Source organism: Podarcis raffonei, chromosome 17 (genome assembly GCF_027172205.1).
Source record: "Podarcis raffonei isolate rPodRaf1 chromosome 17, rPodRaf1.pri, whole genome shotgun sequence".
Taxonomy (NCBI): domain Eukaryota; kingdom Metazoa; phylum Chordata; class Lepidosauria; order Squamata; family Lacertidae; genus Podarcis; species Podarcis raffonei.
Window position 1 is genome coordinate 30,245,113 of NC_070618.1, and position 18,675 is coordinate 30,263,787.

The 18,675-nt window shown below is 46.2% G+C and overlaps 1 protein-coding gene across 1 annotated transcript in view; it reads left to right on the forward strand.

Annotated features, from left to right (window-relative positions):
- The first annotated feature begins 2,048 nt into the window (after nucleotides 1-2,048).
- Nucleotides 2,049-18,675, forward strand: part of LOC128405193 (ovostatin-like) — a 60,269-nt gene continuing 43,642 nt past the window's right edge. Inside the window, exons 1-8 of the mRNA XM_053371543.1 lie at nucleotides 2,049-2,267; nucleotides 3,049-3,232; nucleotides 11,269-11,425; nucleotides 12,582-12,634; nucleotides 13,718-13,738; nucleotides 15,291-15,459; nucleotides 16,208-16,292; nucleotides 18,225-18,336. Coding sequence (XP_053227518.1) covers nucleotides 2,200-2,267; nucleotides 3,049-3,232; nucleotides 11,269-11,425; nucleotides 12,582-12,634; nucleotides 13,718-13,738; nucleotides 15,291-15,459; nucleotides 16,208-16,292; nucleotides 18,225-18,336 — 849 coding nt within the window. The 5' untranslated portion in view covers nucleotides 2,049-2,199. The remainder of the gene's footprint in view (nucleotides 2,268-3,048; nucleotides 3,233-11,268; nucleotides 11,426-12,581; nucleotides 12,635-13,717; nucleotides 13,739-15,290; nucleotides 15,460-16,207; nucleotides 16,293-18,224; nucleotides 18,337-18,675) is intronic.

An 18,675-nucleotide genomic window follows, 5' to 3' on the forward strand; every position in this document is an offset into this window, starting at 1 on the left:
TGAACCACAAAAATCATATATCCACTATTTCGTTTAGAATATTTTTTTTCTTGTTTTCCTCCTCTAAAAACTACGTGCGTGTTATGGTCTGGTGCGTGTTATAGAGCGAAAAATACGGTAGTCTTTAAATTTCTTCCAATCTTCTTCCACCAACTCTTCTCCCAGGTCTCGGATTCTGCCAGTCATTTCCGCCAATTCCATAAAGTCCATCACTTTCATCTGCCACTCTTCCAGGGTGGGTAGATCTTGTGTCTTCCAATACTTTGCAATAAGTATTCTTGCTGCTGTTGTTGCATACATAAAGAACGTTCTATCCTTCTTTGGCACCAATTGGCCGACTATGCCCAGGAGAAAGGCCTCTGGCTTCTTCAGAAAGGTATATTTAAATACCTTTTTCATTTAATTATAGATCATCTCCCAGAAAGCCTTAATCTTTGGGCACGTCCACCAAAGGTGAAAGAATGTACCTTCATTCTCTTTACATTTCCAACATTTATTATCGGGCAGATGATATATTTTTGCAAGCTTGACTGGTGTCATGTACCACCTATATATCATTTTCATAATATTCTCTCTCAAGGCATTACATGCCGTAAATTTCATACCGGTGGTCCACAACTGTTCCCAGTCAGCAAACATAATGTTATGACCAATGTCTTGTGCCCATTTAATCATAGCAGATTTAACCGTTTCATCCTGCGTATTCCATTTTAACAGCAAGTTATACATTCTTGAAAGTATCTTAGTTTTGGGATCTAACAGTTCTGTTTCCAATTTTGATTTTTCCACCTGGAAGCCAATTTTTTTATCCAAGTTATAGGCCTCTCTTATTTGATAATAATGCAGCCAATCTCGCACTTTATCTTTTAATTTCTCAAAACTCTGCAATTTCAATTTGTCTCCATCTTGTTCCAATATTTCCCAATATTTCGGCCATTTGGCCTCCATATTGAGCTTTTTCTGAGCCTTGGCTTTCATTGGTGACAACCACCTTGGGGTTTTATTTTCCAATAAGTCTTTGTATCTTATCCAGACATTAAACAATGCTTTCCTGACAATATGGTTTTAAATGCTTTATGTGCTTTAACCTTGTCGTACCACAAATATGCATGCCACCCAAAAACATTGTTGAAACCTTCTGTGTTTCTCAAAATGTCTGTGTTCTCAAGAAGGAGCCAGTCTTTCAACCAGCAGAATGCTGCTGATTCATAGTAAAGTTTAAAGTCTGGCAGGGCAAATCCACCTCTTTCCTTTACGTCAGTTAGTATTTTAAATTTTATTCTGGGCTTCTTGCCCTGCCAGACAAATCTAGAAATATCTTTCTGCCACTTCTTGAAACAGTCCATCTTGTCCAGAATTTGCAATGACTGAAACAGAAATAACATTTTTGGCAATACATTCATCTTTATAGCTGCAATTCGACCCAACAAGGAAAGCTTCAAATTTGACCATATTTCCAAATCTTTTTTCACTTCTGTCCAACATTTCTCATAATTATCTTTAAATAAATTTAAATTCTTAGCAGTCATATTAACCCCCAAGTATTTTACTTTCTTAACTAATGTTAAACCTGTCTCCTTCTGAAACCTCTCTTTCTCAATTGGTGTAAAATTTTTCTCTAAAACTTTGGTTTTTAGCTTATTCAACTTAAATCCTGCCACATGACCAAATTCTTGAATCAATTCTAATACTCTTTTTGTACTAGATTCTGGCTCCTGTAACGTCAAAACTAGGTCATCTGCAAAAGCTTTCAATAAGATAAACTCTTTCCTTCCCACTTCAGATCAACCTCTGACAAGTAGCTTTTAAGACTCCATAAATGCCTTCAGAACTGGAGGCCAGGGATTGCCAATGCAAATTCAAGTAACCACGACAGGCTTTTTCTGGCTTTGTTATTTTTTACTTTCTTGCATCAGATTAAGGAGGATGGCCCAATTTCCCTGTACTAGGTCACAGAAGATATTTAGATAGCCACAACCAGATACAGCTGGGTGGCAGAAAGTTCACCTTTTTCTGATAGGTTCTGAGGAGTGTCAGGGGGTGGACGTGTGGCTCTTTCATATGTCCTTGCTGGGTTTATAAAGCTCTGGCCTCCAAACGCAGCCAGGGAGACAAAGGCAGAACTCGCTTTTCCATTGTGGAGATTGCAACATTGTGGTCATCCTCAACAGAGCTCCAGCTCTCTAATCATTCAGGGCCATGTTGGGGCTGCAGTTTGTTCTGGGTATTCTCATATTCCATTTTGGTGCTGCACAGGAGGCAACGTTGTAAGTTATAACCAGCATCTTCTTTTAATATTTATTAGTTGACTGTGATTAGCTTCTTTGTTTAGCACAATGCTGCTTTTATCTGATGTTTATGAACTTCCATGCCTTTGGTCAGGCTGACATTTCCAGCTAAGATGAACAGAGTCGTCGTAACTTTTCTCCAGATATTATTAACAGGGCAAGGTTAATAAGAGCAAGGTATGAAAGTCTAACTGTAGGGAGTTTTAAAATATATGCATTATTGATTTATGCCCCAGCTTTCCCCCCAATGGAAAGACGGCTTACAGATAAAAACAAGAACCGCTGAAAAGGTAGAAAAATACCACGAAGCACTGATAAAACTAGAACTATATACATTATACATTTTATACATGTATAAAATCTTTTTAAAATATACCAATGATTACAATAAGAAAGCACAATTTTATGTCAAAGTGTTGTCAAGCTTTTGTTGGTGTCAAGTGGCCAGCAGTTGTACAGAATGTCTCCTGCGTGACAAGTTTCACTTGACAAAATCCCCTTACCTGTACAGGTATTACAGGTGCAGTAGCCTGAATGAACCAGATTAAATTTGTTCCTAATTGTCTGTGAATAATAAAGTACTGAATTTTATAATTAACTCATAGTTCTTCTCGGCCAGTATTGCCTAACGGCATAGTAACTTTCCTCATGCATCTGAAAGCAGGCTTTCTGCCAAATAGCTAAAGGATTAGCTTTTCATGTGCCGTGAGTTGCTTTTGCTGGTACAAACTAATACAGATGCTCTTTTGGGATTTCACAGGCAGTATCTCCTAGTAGTGCCTTCAGTACTGCATAGTGACTCTGCAAATACAGCCTGTGTGCAACTTCTCAACCTCAATGAGACTGTAAACCTGAGTGTCTTTCTGGAATATGAGAGGCGTAATGTAACTGTTTTCCAAGAAGCTGTGCAAAGGAAAAACTTCTTCAAATGCAGCTACTTTGTGGTAAGTATTTCTTGCCTCCGTGACAATTAGAAAGAGACATAAACGGAGAGGAAAAAGGGAAAGGGGACCACCATAGACTTGTAGAGGTGGAAGGGACACCAAGGGTCATCTAGCCCAACCCCGTAAGGATGTTGAAATTACAAAATAGGATAGGGAAGAGGAGCAAGAAGGGATAGGAGGCCTGGGAAAGAGCAGAAAATATTGTTACTTGCCCCCCCCCCAATCTCCAAGCAATGCGAGATTCCAGGTATTCCAGATGCTTACTCATGGTTTGCATTCCCTTTTGGAAATGAGGCACAGCAGAAGCTGTGGTGTCATTATGATATATGGTTTATTTACACATATATACAACCTCAGCTTACAATGGAGGGGTTCCAAGCAATGACTTTCAAGCAAATTCTGTTTCTCCCATTCCAGCCGTTTTGGAGTCAAGTTGCTAGCCCACATCGTGCTCTGATCTTCACCCCCTCTTCAGTTTCAGTGTTTTTACACTGGCACCTCCCTCCCCCACTCACATTGGGCAAACTCTCTCCCTTCTGAAACTCTCTCCTAAAAACTCTGGCATTATCTTCTGCTAACTACCCAGAGCCTGGAGTGGGGCTGGCATATCTTTTACCTTCTTGCCTTATTTTTATTCTGTGAACAATCCTGAGATCTTTTGATGAGGGGTGGTATATAAATATAATAAATAGATAGATAGATGATAGATAGATAGATGATAGATAGATAGATAGAATACAAAAATAATTGGTCCACCACCTCTTTTCCCCCTCTTTTAATGGCCCATCTCTCTAGGTGATTTCCTGAATGGCTTGGCCTGTGTTTTAAGCACTTTGCTAAGTTTAGCATCTGGCACACAGGAATTAGAAGAGAGGTTCTGGGATGAGAAGGGGAGTCTTATAACAATAAAATAATTATTAGCTGAGAATGCACGTGAAGCATTTTAAATGCTGTCTTTGCAATAACCCTTTGGAATAGTTCGTTATTCAAAATATTCTTATCTTCCTATGGCAGACATAGTGCAGAGGCGGGAGGCCTCACACTACTAAATAAAGGTCCCTATCAGGGACTGCTCAACTGAGAACTTCCCAACTCTCACCTGCTACTTCGCCATGGTGCTACATCACCCTACCATCAGAAACAGGGCAGCCAGTTAAGTTGGTCAGTCTGCCAATTTCAGAGCATTATCTATCTTGTAGCTCAAGGTAAAGGTAAAGGGACCCCTGACCATTAGGTCCAGTCGTGACTGACTCTGGGGTTGCGGTGCTCATCTCGCTTTATTGGCCAAGGGAGCCGGCGTACAGCTCCGGGTCATGTGGCCAGCATGACTAAGCCGCTTCTGGCGAACCAGAGCAGCACACGGAAACTGTGCCGGAGCGGTACCTATTTATCTACTTGCACTTTGAGGTGCTTTCGAACTGCTAGGTTGGCAGGAGCAGGGACCGAGCAACGGGAGCTCACCCTGTCACGGGGATTCGAACCGCAACCTTCTGATCGGCAAGTCCTAGGCTCTGTGGTTTAACCCACAGCGCCACCCATGTCCCCTTGTAGCTCAAAATACAGCGCAAATAGAATTGTGCTTTTAATTGGAACAACTAATGCATTCCTGTAGACATTTTTCATTAGGCTTTCAACATGTGTTTAGAGAAAAGAGACTCCAACAATTTGCCTTGTTTACATGCTCATACTCAGGTTTTTTGTTGGCATTTGTCTGACTCGAGAGACAATGGACTGCGTCTCTGGAGGTGAAGTCAAACTGCTGAAGAATCACAGCACCTGCTGTGGTTGCAGAGACCAGCAACTCGTAACAACTGCTGCCTCCTGTGTTGTTTTTGCTGCGTTAGCAGCACTGAAGTGATCTCTCTGAGGCACAAGCCTGGGCAGTGTGTATGGAGGTCCTGGGGTGCCCAGACAACAAGACCCCCCTCTTGACCTTTGCTGATAAGGTCCCAAGGAAAGCAGAGTAATACGTTTGGCACCAGCCTGGCTGCAGAAGTTGCCGGAGGGAGGTGTTCAAGGCAGCATCCAACTCTATTCCAGATTTGTGAAGGGTTTACTCTTTAGCCTTTTCTGCTCCCAAAGATAGCCTGCAAGGCAGGGGATGCTTAGGATCAGTTTTCCTTCTCCAAATGGGCTAACTTCCTAGGCTGATGAGCCCCATCTGTTCCACAAGGCAACATGGGGGAAATTAAGTCCCCAAATAGATAACATATCTGATATTAAACTGATAAGAACTTAGTTTGGCTAACATCAAGTTTATTATCTGTTCTATCACATATGTTTACTGTTGTAAACAAAAATTGCCCTTTTCCCTTATGGGGTATCCAAGAGCCCATATAGAGTCTGTTATGTACTGAGTTGAATAGGCTCCAAACTGCAGCAGTCTGATTGGTCCTAGAACAATAGGATCCAAAAGGCAGCAGTCTGATTAGTCCTAGAACAATAGGATTCAGAATGCAGCAGTCTGATTGGTCCTAGAACAATGCAGCAGTATGATTGGTTGGAAGGAACCACCCAATCATGCTCCAGATTGAAGTGAATCCACAAGCTGATTGGCTTACAGTAGAATTCCGGAATTAGCCAATCATGTGCAGCCCATTGTGTAAATAATGTATATAAAGCAGATACTTTGAGGGGACATTCATTCATTCCTCCTCACCACTATGAGCTGAATAAAGAGCATGAAATCACTTTGCGACTCTGAGTATATTTCACTGGCGACGAGGATGGGATCCCGCTGAGCTGACTGCCACACACAGCACCGCAGCACCGCCACCTGCCGCACCGCTGCCTCGCACCGTGTATCCAGGCTTCAGCTCCGGGACACAAGGAACTCAGAATGGCAACCGACAACAGCTTCTCGCCATTCAACCCAGCATCTGGAGACTGGGAAGCGTACGCCTCCCATTTCACCTTCCTCCTAGAAGCCAAAGGGGTCACCGACGAAGAAGACGCCAAGAAGAGGGCGATATTCTTCAGCGTCTGCGGAGAGGAGACGTTTGAAATCGCCCGGGCTCTCCTTGCGCCTGAAGACGTCGCTACTGTTCCATACAAAACAATAATGGAACAGCTGAAGGGGCACTTTTCGCCACAGCCCTCAGTGGTGGCTCGTCGAAATGCCTTCTACGCAAAGCGGCAAGCCCCTGGGGAAACCATAACTGGGCTTGTGATCTCTCTCCGCCAAGCCGCCCGGTTCTGCAACTTCTCAGAGCTGGAGAACATGCTTCGTGACCGCCTTGTCGGTGGCCTGAAGGATGAGAAGCTGCAACGACGCCTCTACGCTAAGAAGGACCTAACGTTCCAGGTCGCTCTGGAGGAGGCCCTGGCAACGGAAGCTGCCGAGAGGTCGACGCAAGAGGCACGGCCGAGCCAGCTGTCCCAACCGAGGGTCCACCACGAAGACCTCACCGACGACTCAGGATCCGACAGGGAGGAGGTGCACCGAGTACAGCAGCGCACTCAAGCAGCCCACATACCACAGCTGCCTCGACGAGAAGGAGGGAGCTGCGCAAGCTGTGGAGAAAGTCACGAGAGGAGGACCTGCCGTTTCCGCAACGCAGAGTGCAGGCAGTGCAGAAAATTGGGACACATCGCCCGGGTGTGTCGGGCTCGGCCCACCCGACGCCAGGCATCAGATGACCAATCCAAGAGCCCCAGGTCCCGGGGCCCAACGCACCAAGGCAACTCGACAGAGCTCACGGACTTCCAGGTATACCAGTTGCCCCACCCCAACGTAGAGAAAATTTATGTTGACGTACAGATAGAGGGGGCCCCATGCCGCATGGAGCTTGACACGGGTTCAACTCTATCCATAATCTCGGCAAGGACCTTAAGGAAACTGTGTCCTACTGGGGGTCCCAAACTCAGGCCGGCCCCATTCACCCTCCGGGACTTCCAAAAACGTAAGGTCCCCACAATGGGGGTGGGGACCTTCAGGGTGCAATACCGAGGGCGGACGCGGCAACTGGACTTGCTTGTGGTCAAGGGCCCCTACATTAGCTTACTGGGATTGGCATGGTTTGGACCACTGGGGCTAGCCGTCACCGGGGTGAACCACACTAGCTTACAAGTGGACGTGGACGCCATATGCAAGGAATTTCCGGGGGTTTTCGATGGGAAATTGGGACAGTATACGGGCCCCCCCATTGCTCTACAGCTTGACCCCGCAGTACGACCGGTCAGGCTCAAGGCCCGCCGGGTCCCGTTCGCCCTGAAACCCCGTATAGACGAGGAATTGGACCGGCTCGTGGAGCAAGGAGTGCTGGAGCCGGTGCCTAATGCCCCCTGGGAAACCCCAATCGTCACGCCCGTCAAGCCTAATGGTTCAGTCCGCATCTGCGCAGACTACAAATGTACCATAAACAAGGCCCTCACGGCCCATGCATACCCAGTGCCAGTGGTCAGCCATGTTCTTGCCACCCTGGCTGGGTCGAAAATTTTTGGCAAGCTGGACTTGGCCCAAGCATATCAACAGCTGCCAGTAGATGAGGCCACAGCAGAGGCACAGACGATTGTGACGCACAGAGGAGCATTCAGGGTAAAGCGGCTGCAATTCGGTGTCAGCGTGGCACCAGGCATATTCCAGAATCTAATGGACTCTCTACTTAAAGGGATTCCTGGCGTCACCCCCTTCTTCGATGATGTGTTGATTGCCGGGCCCACACCAGAGGAGTTTGAGGACCGCCTCCGCACCGTTCTGCACCGTTTCCAGACGGCGGGTCTCAAGGTGAAGCGGGAAAAATGTCTACTAGGAGTGCCTCAGGTGGACTTTCTGGGATTTATGGTGGACGCAGAAGGGGTCCACCCGACTGGGGACAAGGTACGGGCCATTTGTGATGCCCCAGCGCCCAAGAACAAGACTGAACTTCAGGCCTTCTTGGGACTATTGAACTTTTACCATTCCTTCCTTCCCCACAAGGCGGCGGTAGCAGAGCCCCTACACAGACTCCTGGACAAGCGGGCCCCTTGGGTGTGGGGCCAGCGCCAGGAGGCCGCATTCCAGGCAGTCAAGGACTTGCTTGTCTCAAACTCGGTCTTGGCACACTTCGACGAGAGGCTGCCGGTGGTGCTAGCATGCGATGCCTCGCCCTATGGAATTGGCGCTGTCCTGGGACACCAACTCCCGGATGGAAGAGAGGTACCGGTGGCATACTTTTCCCAGACACTCAACGCAACCGAGCGGAACTACTCGCAAATCGACAAGGAGGGTCTGGCAATCGTGAAGGGAGTAAAAAAATTCCATGATTTCTTGTACGGGCGGCCCTTCACCGTGGTGACTGACCACAAGCCGTTGCTTGGCTTATTTGCCCCTGAAAAGCAGACCCCCCAAGTGCTGTCTCCTCGCGTCCTCAGGTGGTCAATTTTCCTTGCCAGCTACCAGTATGCACTGATTCACCGCCCAGGGAAGGCGATGGGCCATGCGGACGCCCTCAGCAGGCTACCACTACCGGAAACAGGCCCCGACCCAGCACCTGCACAAGAGGTTATGAGCCTGGAGCTGCTTCCCGACCGCCCCATTCAGGCACAAGAAGTTGCACACCATTCCAAGAAAGATAGGGTCATCTCCCGGGTCCTGGACTGGGTGTGGAGGGGATGGCCCAGCAGCAGCCCCGGGCCAGAATTCGCCGGCTACACAACCCGCAAACATGAACTGTCGGCCCACAAGGGGTGCCTGTTATGGGGAAGCAGGGTCGTTGTTCCCCAGCCCCTCCGCAAAAGGGTCCTCACAGCCCTACACGAGACACACCCAGGGGTAGTAAGAATGAAGGCCCTTGCCAGGAGTTATGTGTGGTGGCCGGGGATCGACGGAGAGATAGAGGCCTGGGTCAAACACTGCCAGGCCTGCCAAGAATCCCGCCCAGATCCCCCAAGGGCCCCAGTCCAGTCCTGGGAGTCCGCCCGAGCACCATGGTCACGCCTGCATGTGGACTTCGCTGGCCCCTTTCAGGGGAAAACATTCTTCATAGTGGTGGACTCCTACACCAAATGGCTGGAAGTCGCACTGGTACCGTCCACTTCTACGTCCGCAGCCATCCGGGTACTACGCAGGCTGTTTGCAACCCACGGGCTCCCTGACACTCTCGTCTCAGACAACGGGACTGCATTTACGTCAGGAGAATTCCAAACCTTCACAGCGCAAAACGCCATCCGCCACATCTGTTCGGCGCCATTCCATCCTGCCACCAATGGCCAAGCAGAACGCATGGTGCGGACCACCAAGGACACCCTTCGCCGCATGACGCAAGGGGATTGGGAGTACCGCCTTGCCACATTCCTTCTAGCACAGCACAGCACCCCCAGCTCAACAACTGGCCGGAGCCCCGCTGAACTACTAATGGGTCGGCGCCTTGCAATCAGATTGGACCGCCTTCACCCCGATAGAGCTCAGGATGAGGTAGTGGTGGGGGAAGGCAGGAACCCCCGGACCTTCGAGGCCCAGGACCCAGTGTACGCAAAGAATTTTGGGGCAGGCCCAGCATGGGTACCCGCCACAGTCACCAGGGTCACTGGCCCCGTGTCGTACGAGGTGCTAACAGATGGGGGGCAATGCTGGCGCCGCCACTGCGACCAGATACGGCGACGATTCCCGGGAGAAAACCAGGAGGAGGAAAGGTCAGAGGAGTCCCAAGGGAACAGAGGGGCAGTGAGGCCCATAGAGCACGAGGGGCCAGCAGGAGAGGCAGAATCAGTAAATACAGAGAGGACCTGCGAGGCCGAAAGGACACCGGAACCAGAACCACGACTGAGCGAGCCGGTTGCGCCAGACCAGACAGCCCCATCACAGCCAGCATCCTTGGAACACGAGCCAGAACCTGAACCCCGGACCAGGGAACACCCCAGGCCGCAACGCACACGTAGGCCGCCAGCGTACCTCGAGGACTATGAATGCGACCTCCCGGGCAGGACGGGAACTTAGAGGGGAGGGGTGTTATGTACTGAGTTGAATAGGCTCCAAACTGCAGCAGTCTGATTGGTCCTAGAACAATAGGATCCAAAAGGCAGCAGTCTGATTAGTCCTAGAACAATAGGATTCAGAATGCAGCAGTCTGATTGGTCCTAGAACAATGCAGCAGTATGATTGGTTGGAAGGAACCACCCAATCATGCTCCAGATTGAAGTGAATCCACAAGCTGATTGGCTTACAGTAGAATTCCGGAATTAGCCAATCATGTGCAGCCCATTGTGTAAATAATGTATATAAAGCAGATACTTTGAGGGGACATTCATTCATTCCTCCTCACCACTATGAGCTGAATAAAGAGCATGAAATCACTTTGCGACTCTGAGTATATTTCAGAGTCCTTACATAGGTTCCCTATTGGTAGGAGAAGATAACAGAGGCCAACCAGAGAATATTGAGAAGCAAAGCAGCTAGTAAGCTTGATCTTTATTGATCTGTTGCAACAGGGTGCTCCCCTCACCCGCAGGAGAGAGGAGGAACCCAGAAAAATGGCTCGCAAGGCCTTATAAAGACTTTTGAAATTGCCACCCTGTAGATCAAGACCACCCCCAGAAACATCATACATACATCACAGAAGGGGTGTAACCTAAGACCACCCCCCATACATCATACCTACATCACAGAAAAGGCGGTCTTAAAACAGAAATTTGAATGTTGTTTTTCTCCTGTCGTTGTTTATCTCCTGTCTGGCAGGTTACTTGATTGGATTGCCTGGGTAGCCTGGCCAGTCTTTTGTAATGATAAATACTTAGTTCCTGGGCCAGGTCACAGGCTCACACCCTATTCATATCTTAAATGTGCCCTTAAGACAGGATTTGTGAGGAAAGAGACAATGGGAGGTTTCCCACTTTGACCTTGCAGAGAAAACATTTGCTCAGTTTAGGAATCAAAATGGTTCCAGGTTGGTCTTCCTGTGCTGATCTATGTACGTGCTTGGTTGGTACGCTTATGAACATTACCATATATCTAAGACCTCAAAATTCCTATCACATTACCAGACGGGTAAGCCATGTAGCTGTGAGATGCACGGAAGGCAACTACAGGTGCTGGAATCACTTGCTTTCTTCCCTCACAGGTCCCTGAGGCCACTTCCAACCCTGTGGCTTACATCACCATCTCTCTCAAAGGTGCCACCATCAATGTGACAGAGAGGAGGGTTGTGGCCATTCAGAACAAAGGCAGCGTTGTTTTTGTTCAGACTGACAAACCCATCTACAAACCTGGACAGGAAGGTAAGTGATGGTCACGGCATTATCTCTTCTACAGCAATGTGTAAAAAAGTGTTTTGCAGCCCTTCCCAGACTCATCATGAATAGTCTAAATGCTGTAAATATGGGGAGTTGTGGCAAGAACTGTGTGTTCAGCAGCAGACCCTGGTCTGGAAAGCCAAGACACTACTTTTTCTGGGACAAATTTGTGGAGGGGGGAATTATGGATACCACATCATCATCATCATCATCATCATCATCATCATCATATAATTTACTTATACCCTGCTCATCTGGCTGGTTGTTCCTAGCCACTCTGGGCGGCTCCCAACATATTAAAAACACGATAAAGCACCAAACATTAAAAACTTCCCTAAACAGGGCTGCCTTCAGATGTTTTCTAAAAGTCAGGTAGTTGTTTATTTCCTTGACATCTGACGGGAGGGCGTTCCACAGGGCGGACGCCACTACCAAGAAGGCCCTCTGCCTGGTTCCCTGTAACCTCACTTCTTGCAGTGAGGGAATCGTCAGTAGGCCCTCAGAGCTGGACCTCAGTGTCCGGGCTGAAAGATGGGGATGGAGATGCTCCTTCAGGTATACTGGACCGAGGCCGTTTAGGGATTTCAAGGTCAGCACCAACACTTTGAATTGTGCTTGGAAATGTACTGAAATGTGGTCTGACTGCTGACATGTCCATAAATCTGCTACCAGAGGCAGTGGTAGGTTAGTGTAATCCATGTGGCACAACTCAGCACCACCACAATCCTATAGAATGGAGGGCAAGAAGCAGAGGGAGGAGCACTGAATTTTAGCATCATACAGGGTGCTGCAGAAATTTTAGAGCCCCAAGTCCACCACTGCTGCAACAGATTAGTACAGGCTGTATACTGGGTTGGGAATGCAAGGAGGAAACTTAGAAAGGTTAAAATACTTAGGTATTAGGTATAATAACCCACATTTCAAACTCAACCCACTTCACAAACCATGGTGAATAGAACTGGTAATCTGAGTCAAAATTTACTGTATGGCTGAGGTGGAATTTGAATGCAGGTTTTTCATGTCCAAATTGACCTCTTTTTTTCCCCTGGATTGCAGTTTCCCAGAATGATAAAAACTTGCTGTTAGCTAGTGGGAAAGCAAGTGAATTTCTCTCACAGTCTTTTCCTTTCCTCTTTCACAGTGCTCTTCCGAATTGTTTCTCTAAATACGCATTTTCAACCTGATCCTCAAACTGTAAGTATATGGTCAGGAGGAAGAATTTCCAAAAAGCTCCTGGTTTATATTAAAGTCTTTGTGAACCATCTCATCCGCTTTAAAAAAAAGCAGATGCACAACCCATAACCATAGCTTAACACCCAAATAAGCACGCAGAGTCTGAGGCAAAACTTTTTTGGTCCGGTGTTTTCTTGGTCTGCTCCTAAATAGTAGTCTATGCACGTAACTCCAAATGAGATTGAATCAGACCAAAGTAAACCGTTTCAAAGAAGCTGTCTATGCAATTTGGCCTACTAATAAGTGCTTAGCACACATGCAGCATTTTTGCTTTGAAGTTAAAAGCTAATGTTCTCCACTAAGGTTCCTGCAAATGGACTGAACATATCTATTGTTTCTGTGAATGATTCTGAATACTCTTTCTAGGAAATGAAGCAACTCTGGTCATTGTTGGAAAGTCAGTAAATAAATTAAACTTGTGGTAGATGGAATGGAAAGTTTAGCCATGGAACAAAGGGATACGATGACGTTTTAGTTATCCATTTAAAACGTATATCAGCCTTAGCAGCTGTTTTAACAGCAATTATCTGCATTCTTTGCAAATTTATCAAAGCAGCAAATCTACAACATACGCAGACAACAATAGTTTAGTACATGTTACCAATGCAGACAGGCTAATTTGTGAAAATCTAGAATTTCTTTTACCTCTGTTCTGATTAATGATGTCCTCAGGTTTGGCCATTTATTGGGGAAAAGGCAGTCTGCCTTGAAGGAGAGGAGAACTGTCTATGGCTGTCTGCTAGCAAGCATATTCACCTGATATATCTTTGTTCATCCATATGCACAAAATGCACAAGAAGGCTTGTTTCTAATCTTGCTCACTGCCTGAAACGTATTCCCTTATTTTGTTCCACCATCACTGGGATATAAGCTATGCTGCCTCATATATTTAAAAGAGCAAAACTGCACTATTTTTCATTCAGGGTTCAAATCCTCCCTTTAAACACTTGTTGATTAGGAGTTTTGATGCTCAACTCTGAAAAGCTGTTGACATTTAAAATATTTTTCAAACACTAACATTCTCTTCACATTCATCTCTTTCAGTATCCTTTGGTCACCATTCAGGTAAGACTCTTTGTTTTTAAAAGACGCTTATCTGTATTGTATTGTATTGTATTGTATTGTATTGTATTGTATTGTATTGTATTGTATTGTATTGTATTGCATTGTTGCAAGCCCAATTGTTGCACCCCAGTCTCTGAGCAGTGTGAGATTCCAGGGGTTCCAGGCATGCTTACCCAGGATTCATGTTTCCTTTTGGAAATGAGGCACAGTAGAGACTGTGGTGTCTTTATGATAGATGGCTTATTTACACATGTATACAAGGGGTTCACAGCTTCAACACCCCCAAAAGGTCTTGCTTATCCCTTAGCCGCAGCCTTGGATTCAAACAGAACTCAGACATTGCTCTCTGAACCTCTGCTCACTGCTTTGCATCATCACAGCAAACTCTGCTCAGAAACTCAGGCTTTGTTCTCCTATCTAAGAAGTGGAGAAAGGTGCTACTCATTTGTTGTCTAGCACAGAGCCTTCTTTTCTTTGTTCTCTTAATGGCCCATCACCCAGGTGATGGGTAGCTTATATTTAACACTTGCTGGATCCAGGAGATGGGTGAGTCTCAACCAGACTACTCAGACTCATAACTCTATTGTGCTTGAAACTGATTAAGTTTATGTGATTATTTGTAATATTCAGCTGCACCAGGGAATAAAGCAATTGGCAAACAACTTCTGTGAGGAAAGGAAAAGTGCAGGTTGGCTGGGCTTAAGGCACAATCCACATCTATCTTTGTGTGAGAGGCAAAGGACTAGGATGAGGGTTTAGGAGGGGAAGAAGAGAAGGTACTTGGTGCCAGGGCTGGCTCCTGTGCAATGCCCCAGGCTAGCATCCCCTGTCAGGGACTGGCTAGATGATGAGGAGTGGTGGGGGTACCAGCTGGGGAACCCTAAGGGAAGCTGCAGAGGAGGAACACTCAGAGCCCTAGGATTGGTGGTGGGGCGCTGAGGTGGGTCAGAGGAAGAATAGAGGGAGAAATGGTTGGATGCTGAAGAAGAAACATGCTTTAGTGAGCAAGGAGAGCCTGTGACAGAGAGCAGCTCCAAGGACACACATGGCAATGCGTAGGGCAGAACAGAGATGACAGGTGCCCCGATGTAATTTGAGGCTGCTTGGGAAACATCTGGCAGAGAAGGAGACCTAGAACATGGGTAGGCAAACTAAGGCCCGGAGGATCTGGCTCAATCGCTTTCTAAATCTGGCCTGCGGATGGTCTGGGAATCAGCGTGTTTTTACATGAGTAGAATGTGTGCTTTTATTTAAAATGCATCTTTGGGTTATTTGTGGGGCATAGGAATTTGTTCATTATTTCCCCCCAAAAAATATAGTCCAGCCCCCCACAAAAAATTTGCTGACCCCTGACCTAGAGGAAGTAGAGGGCAGGGACAGTCAGTCCTGTCAACTCACAAACATTTTCTTTGCCTCTATGTTGATAGCCTTCAGATTTGGGCTAGTGTTGACTGCTACCTGCTGACTGCTAATCTAGTTCCTCCTGAAACTAAGCAACCTGAGTTGAATCTTTGGCTTCTTGCCTTAATGTGCCTTTATTCTGTGCTTCTAGGATCCCCAGAGGAACCAGATATTCCAGTGGAGAAACGTAACGTCTGAGATCTCTATTGTTCAGCTCTCATTCTCAATAATTTCGGAGCCAATTCTGGGAGACTATGAAATCATCGTGCAGAGTCAATCGGGAGCTAAGACCTCTCATATATACTCTGTCAAGGAATATGGTAAACATATGTACCTGTTATTTTCTAAGGTTCAGAAAACAATTAGGACTTGCTGGAAGATGAAGGTCCTTAATTTTCTGGCCTGGTATAAAAATGTAGCAACTTGGATTTTCAGAAAAGCCACATACAACACACAAAATGTTCAAAGGCAAACACGTACATATCAAAGCTGGAGTTGTATGTATTTGCTGGTAAACAAACCTATTAAATAAACCTGACATTTTAATAAACCACCTAAAATGCAATTACGAAATGAAACGGTAAAACAAATCTTTCCGTGAGAGTCAACCGCTTGTTTACAATGCTGTTTCCTTATAATAGTATCACCATTCTCTTAGACGATTCTCAGTGCAAATGACATAAATTACCTTTAGAAGGTTTTCCCATTTTAAAGCAGTATAAAATATATTTTAAATAATAATTCTCAGTGCTGATAATCATCTGGGAAGTGTGAGGATGGTCTGTCTTTCCTCCTCTCTGCACCCAGGTCTGACCTGACCCAGGAGTGGAGCTGTAGCGTTGGGCCATCGTGAGAGGAAATTGTCTCTGCAGCTCCCTTGCGTGCCAGAGCAAAGCTCCAATGAGAGAACCTGTCATGGGGCTGCCTAGTCGTGCCCCCTCAAAAAAATGTGCCCAGGGCCATGGCCCCCTCACGCCCCCCCCATGCTACACCAATGTGCCAAAGTGTTCAGAATCGCAAACTGTTTCTCTGGAATATATGTTTGAATGTGTCTTTTTCACTCTTCAGTATTACCACTGTATGACATCACTATCAGTGCACCGAAAACAGTCTCTGTGGAGAATCCAGATTTCGTTGTGAAGGTGTGCGGCTCGTAAGTATTGGGCCCAATGGCTGAAGTAGACGTTTTTAGTGGTGGAGGCTGATCTACTGGGGCTAAGGCACAACACTACCTTTGAAAATGCCAGGCAATTATTAAAAATTCCCTACTTACAGTCTCAAAGCCATGTACTCTTTCCTGTCCCACACATAGTTCCCTCCATTCACTCATTAAAAGCTGCAGCAACTGTGGGGTGGAGTCAGGTAAGTAAACTAAGTCTGAGCCACATGCAAATCCAGAGCATTTTTTCAGAAGGTATCAATGGTTCTGCTTCTAACAGATCCCTTCCCTCGCTTGAGTTCAGAATATCTTGAATGGAGAGGGGTGAAAGAAAATGCTGTTAGTATTATTTAGAGCTTGCTTTTTTGTGAATTTATCAGTGAATTTTGAAAACAAAAAGCTTGGTCTCTGTACCTATCTGGATATGACTCCACATCCTTCCCCAAACCTGGGAGATCTTCTCCCAAAGCTCAGAGATAGCAGCAGCTGATAATGATTATTCACATTTTTAAGACTGAGATATGCATGGAAAATATGTTCTGCTGTGCTCTGATGTACTCAAATGAAACATTTATTTATTTGCCTGTTGGTGGAATGCTTTGTTTAGAAAAGTTTTTAATGTTTGATGTTTTATCGTGCTTTTAATATTCTGTCGGAAGCCGCCCAGAGTGGGTGGCATATAAATAATATATTACTATTATTATTATTAATATATATATATTGAAGCGGTATGTGCAAACTCAGTATCCCACCTTCCTCCTCTATTGTTTTCCTCATTTAGAGAAAAAGATGTTTTGGGTACTGAATAGTTAAATAGATTTTGTGGTGGAGAGAAAAGTATTTGCGTTAATTTCTTTAGTGATTGATGTGTAGGTATAAACAGTGCATGAATTCAAAAACTTATGTCATGGTATGGCTTAAGTTCTAAATATGCAGTTTGGAGTCAATCTTCTCTGAAAAGCATACTTGCCCCCGCCCCTTACATGGAAAGTCTTCCTGTGTCCATAGATGTGCAGAGAATAATTGATGCTTTTTCAGCGAGGAGGAGACAATGGTACTCTGCACATGAGTAATGGCACCCTTTCATAAATACCGTATTTTTCGCCCCATAGGGCGCACCGCCCCATAGGGTGCACCTAGTTTTTTGGGGGGGAGGAATAAAGGAAAAAAATTATTTTATTTCCCCCCCCCAGGTGCGGGGCTGGCGCGGGGGAAGCCCGAGCTTCCCCTGACCCCAGCCTCCAGAACAGGCCCCTCCAGGCAGCTCTGCGCAACCCTCGGGAGACCGGCGCACCGACCCCTCTCGCTCTCCAGGCTTCAGGAAGCTCTGCGCAACCCTTGGGAGACTTTGCGCCGGGCTCCCTAGGGTTGTGCAGAGCTGCCCAAAGCCCGGGACTGCAGGGAGCTCTGCACAACCCTCGGGAGACCGGCGCAAAGTCTCCCAAGGGTTGCGCAGAGCTTCCTGAAGCCTGGAGAGCGAGAGGGGTCGGTGCGCACCGACCCTTCTCGCTCTCCAGGCTTCAGCCAAAGCCTGCATTCACTCCATAGGATGCACACACATTTCCCCTTCATTTTGGGAGGGGAAAAAGTGCGTCCTATAGGGTGAAAAATACAGTAAATGATGCACAGGTCATATTGCGATGAAAACGGCAAGGTTACAAATTGCAGTCGCACCAAGTCAAAATGTTACCAGCCACCACTTTAAGGAAGGTTATGTAGGAAGGTTATCAACCGATGCCTACAAAATTTATGTCAGCATGCAGAGGCAGCTGACATTTGCTGAGGCTGAATGCAAAACTCATCAGGTGCATTTATCAGAGGAAACACATTTCAAATGCATCTGTGAATCTGTAGTCCTTTCTGTATTTCTAGCTCTTACGTCTAGGCCATCTATTCTCAAATACCGTATGCTTCTTTCCCTTCTAGGTATACGTATGGGCAGCCAGTTGAGGGGAAAGCTCAGCTCAGTGTGTGCAGAAATCTCAATTTTTATGGAACTTGCAAGAGGGACCCTGTCTGTGAATCTGTTAATAAAGAAGTAAGATACATAGTTCCTTATCATTTTCTGTCCTTCTTCTCCCTCCATTGTCTTCTCCTGTTTTCCTTTCCCATTAGGCTTTTTGCACAGTCAGAAAAATTTATTCCACAAATAATGATGCAGTCCAGTTTGCAATGAAGTAAAAAGTGCTGTATCGTCCAATCCTTTGAATTATACTCTGCAGACCTCAGCCCAGGGTAATATCCACAGTACTTATCCTGCCCTCATGTAATGGATAGGGATGGAGCTGTGTACAGACTTGCTGCCAGGAGACAGATCATAGAGAATCACAGAATTGTAGAGTTGGAAGGGACCACAAGGATCATCTAGTCCAACTCC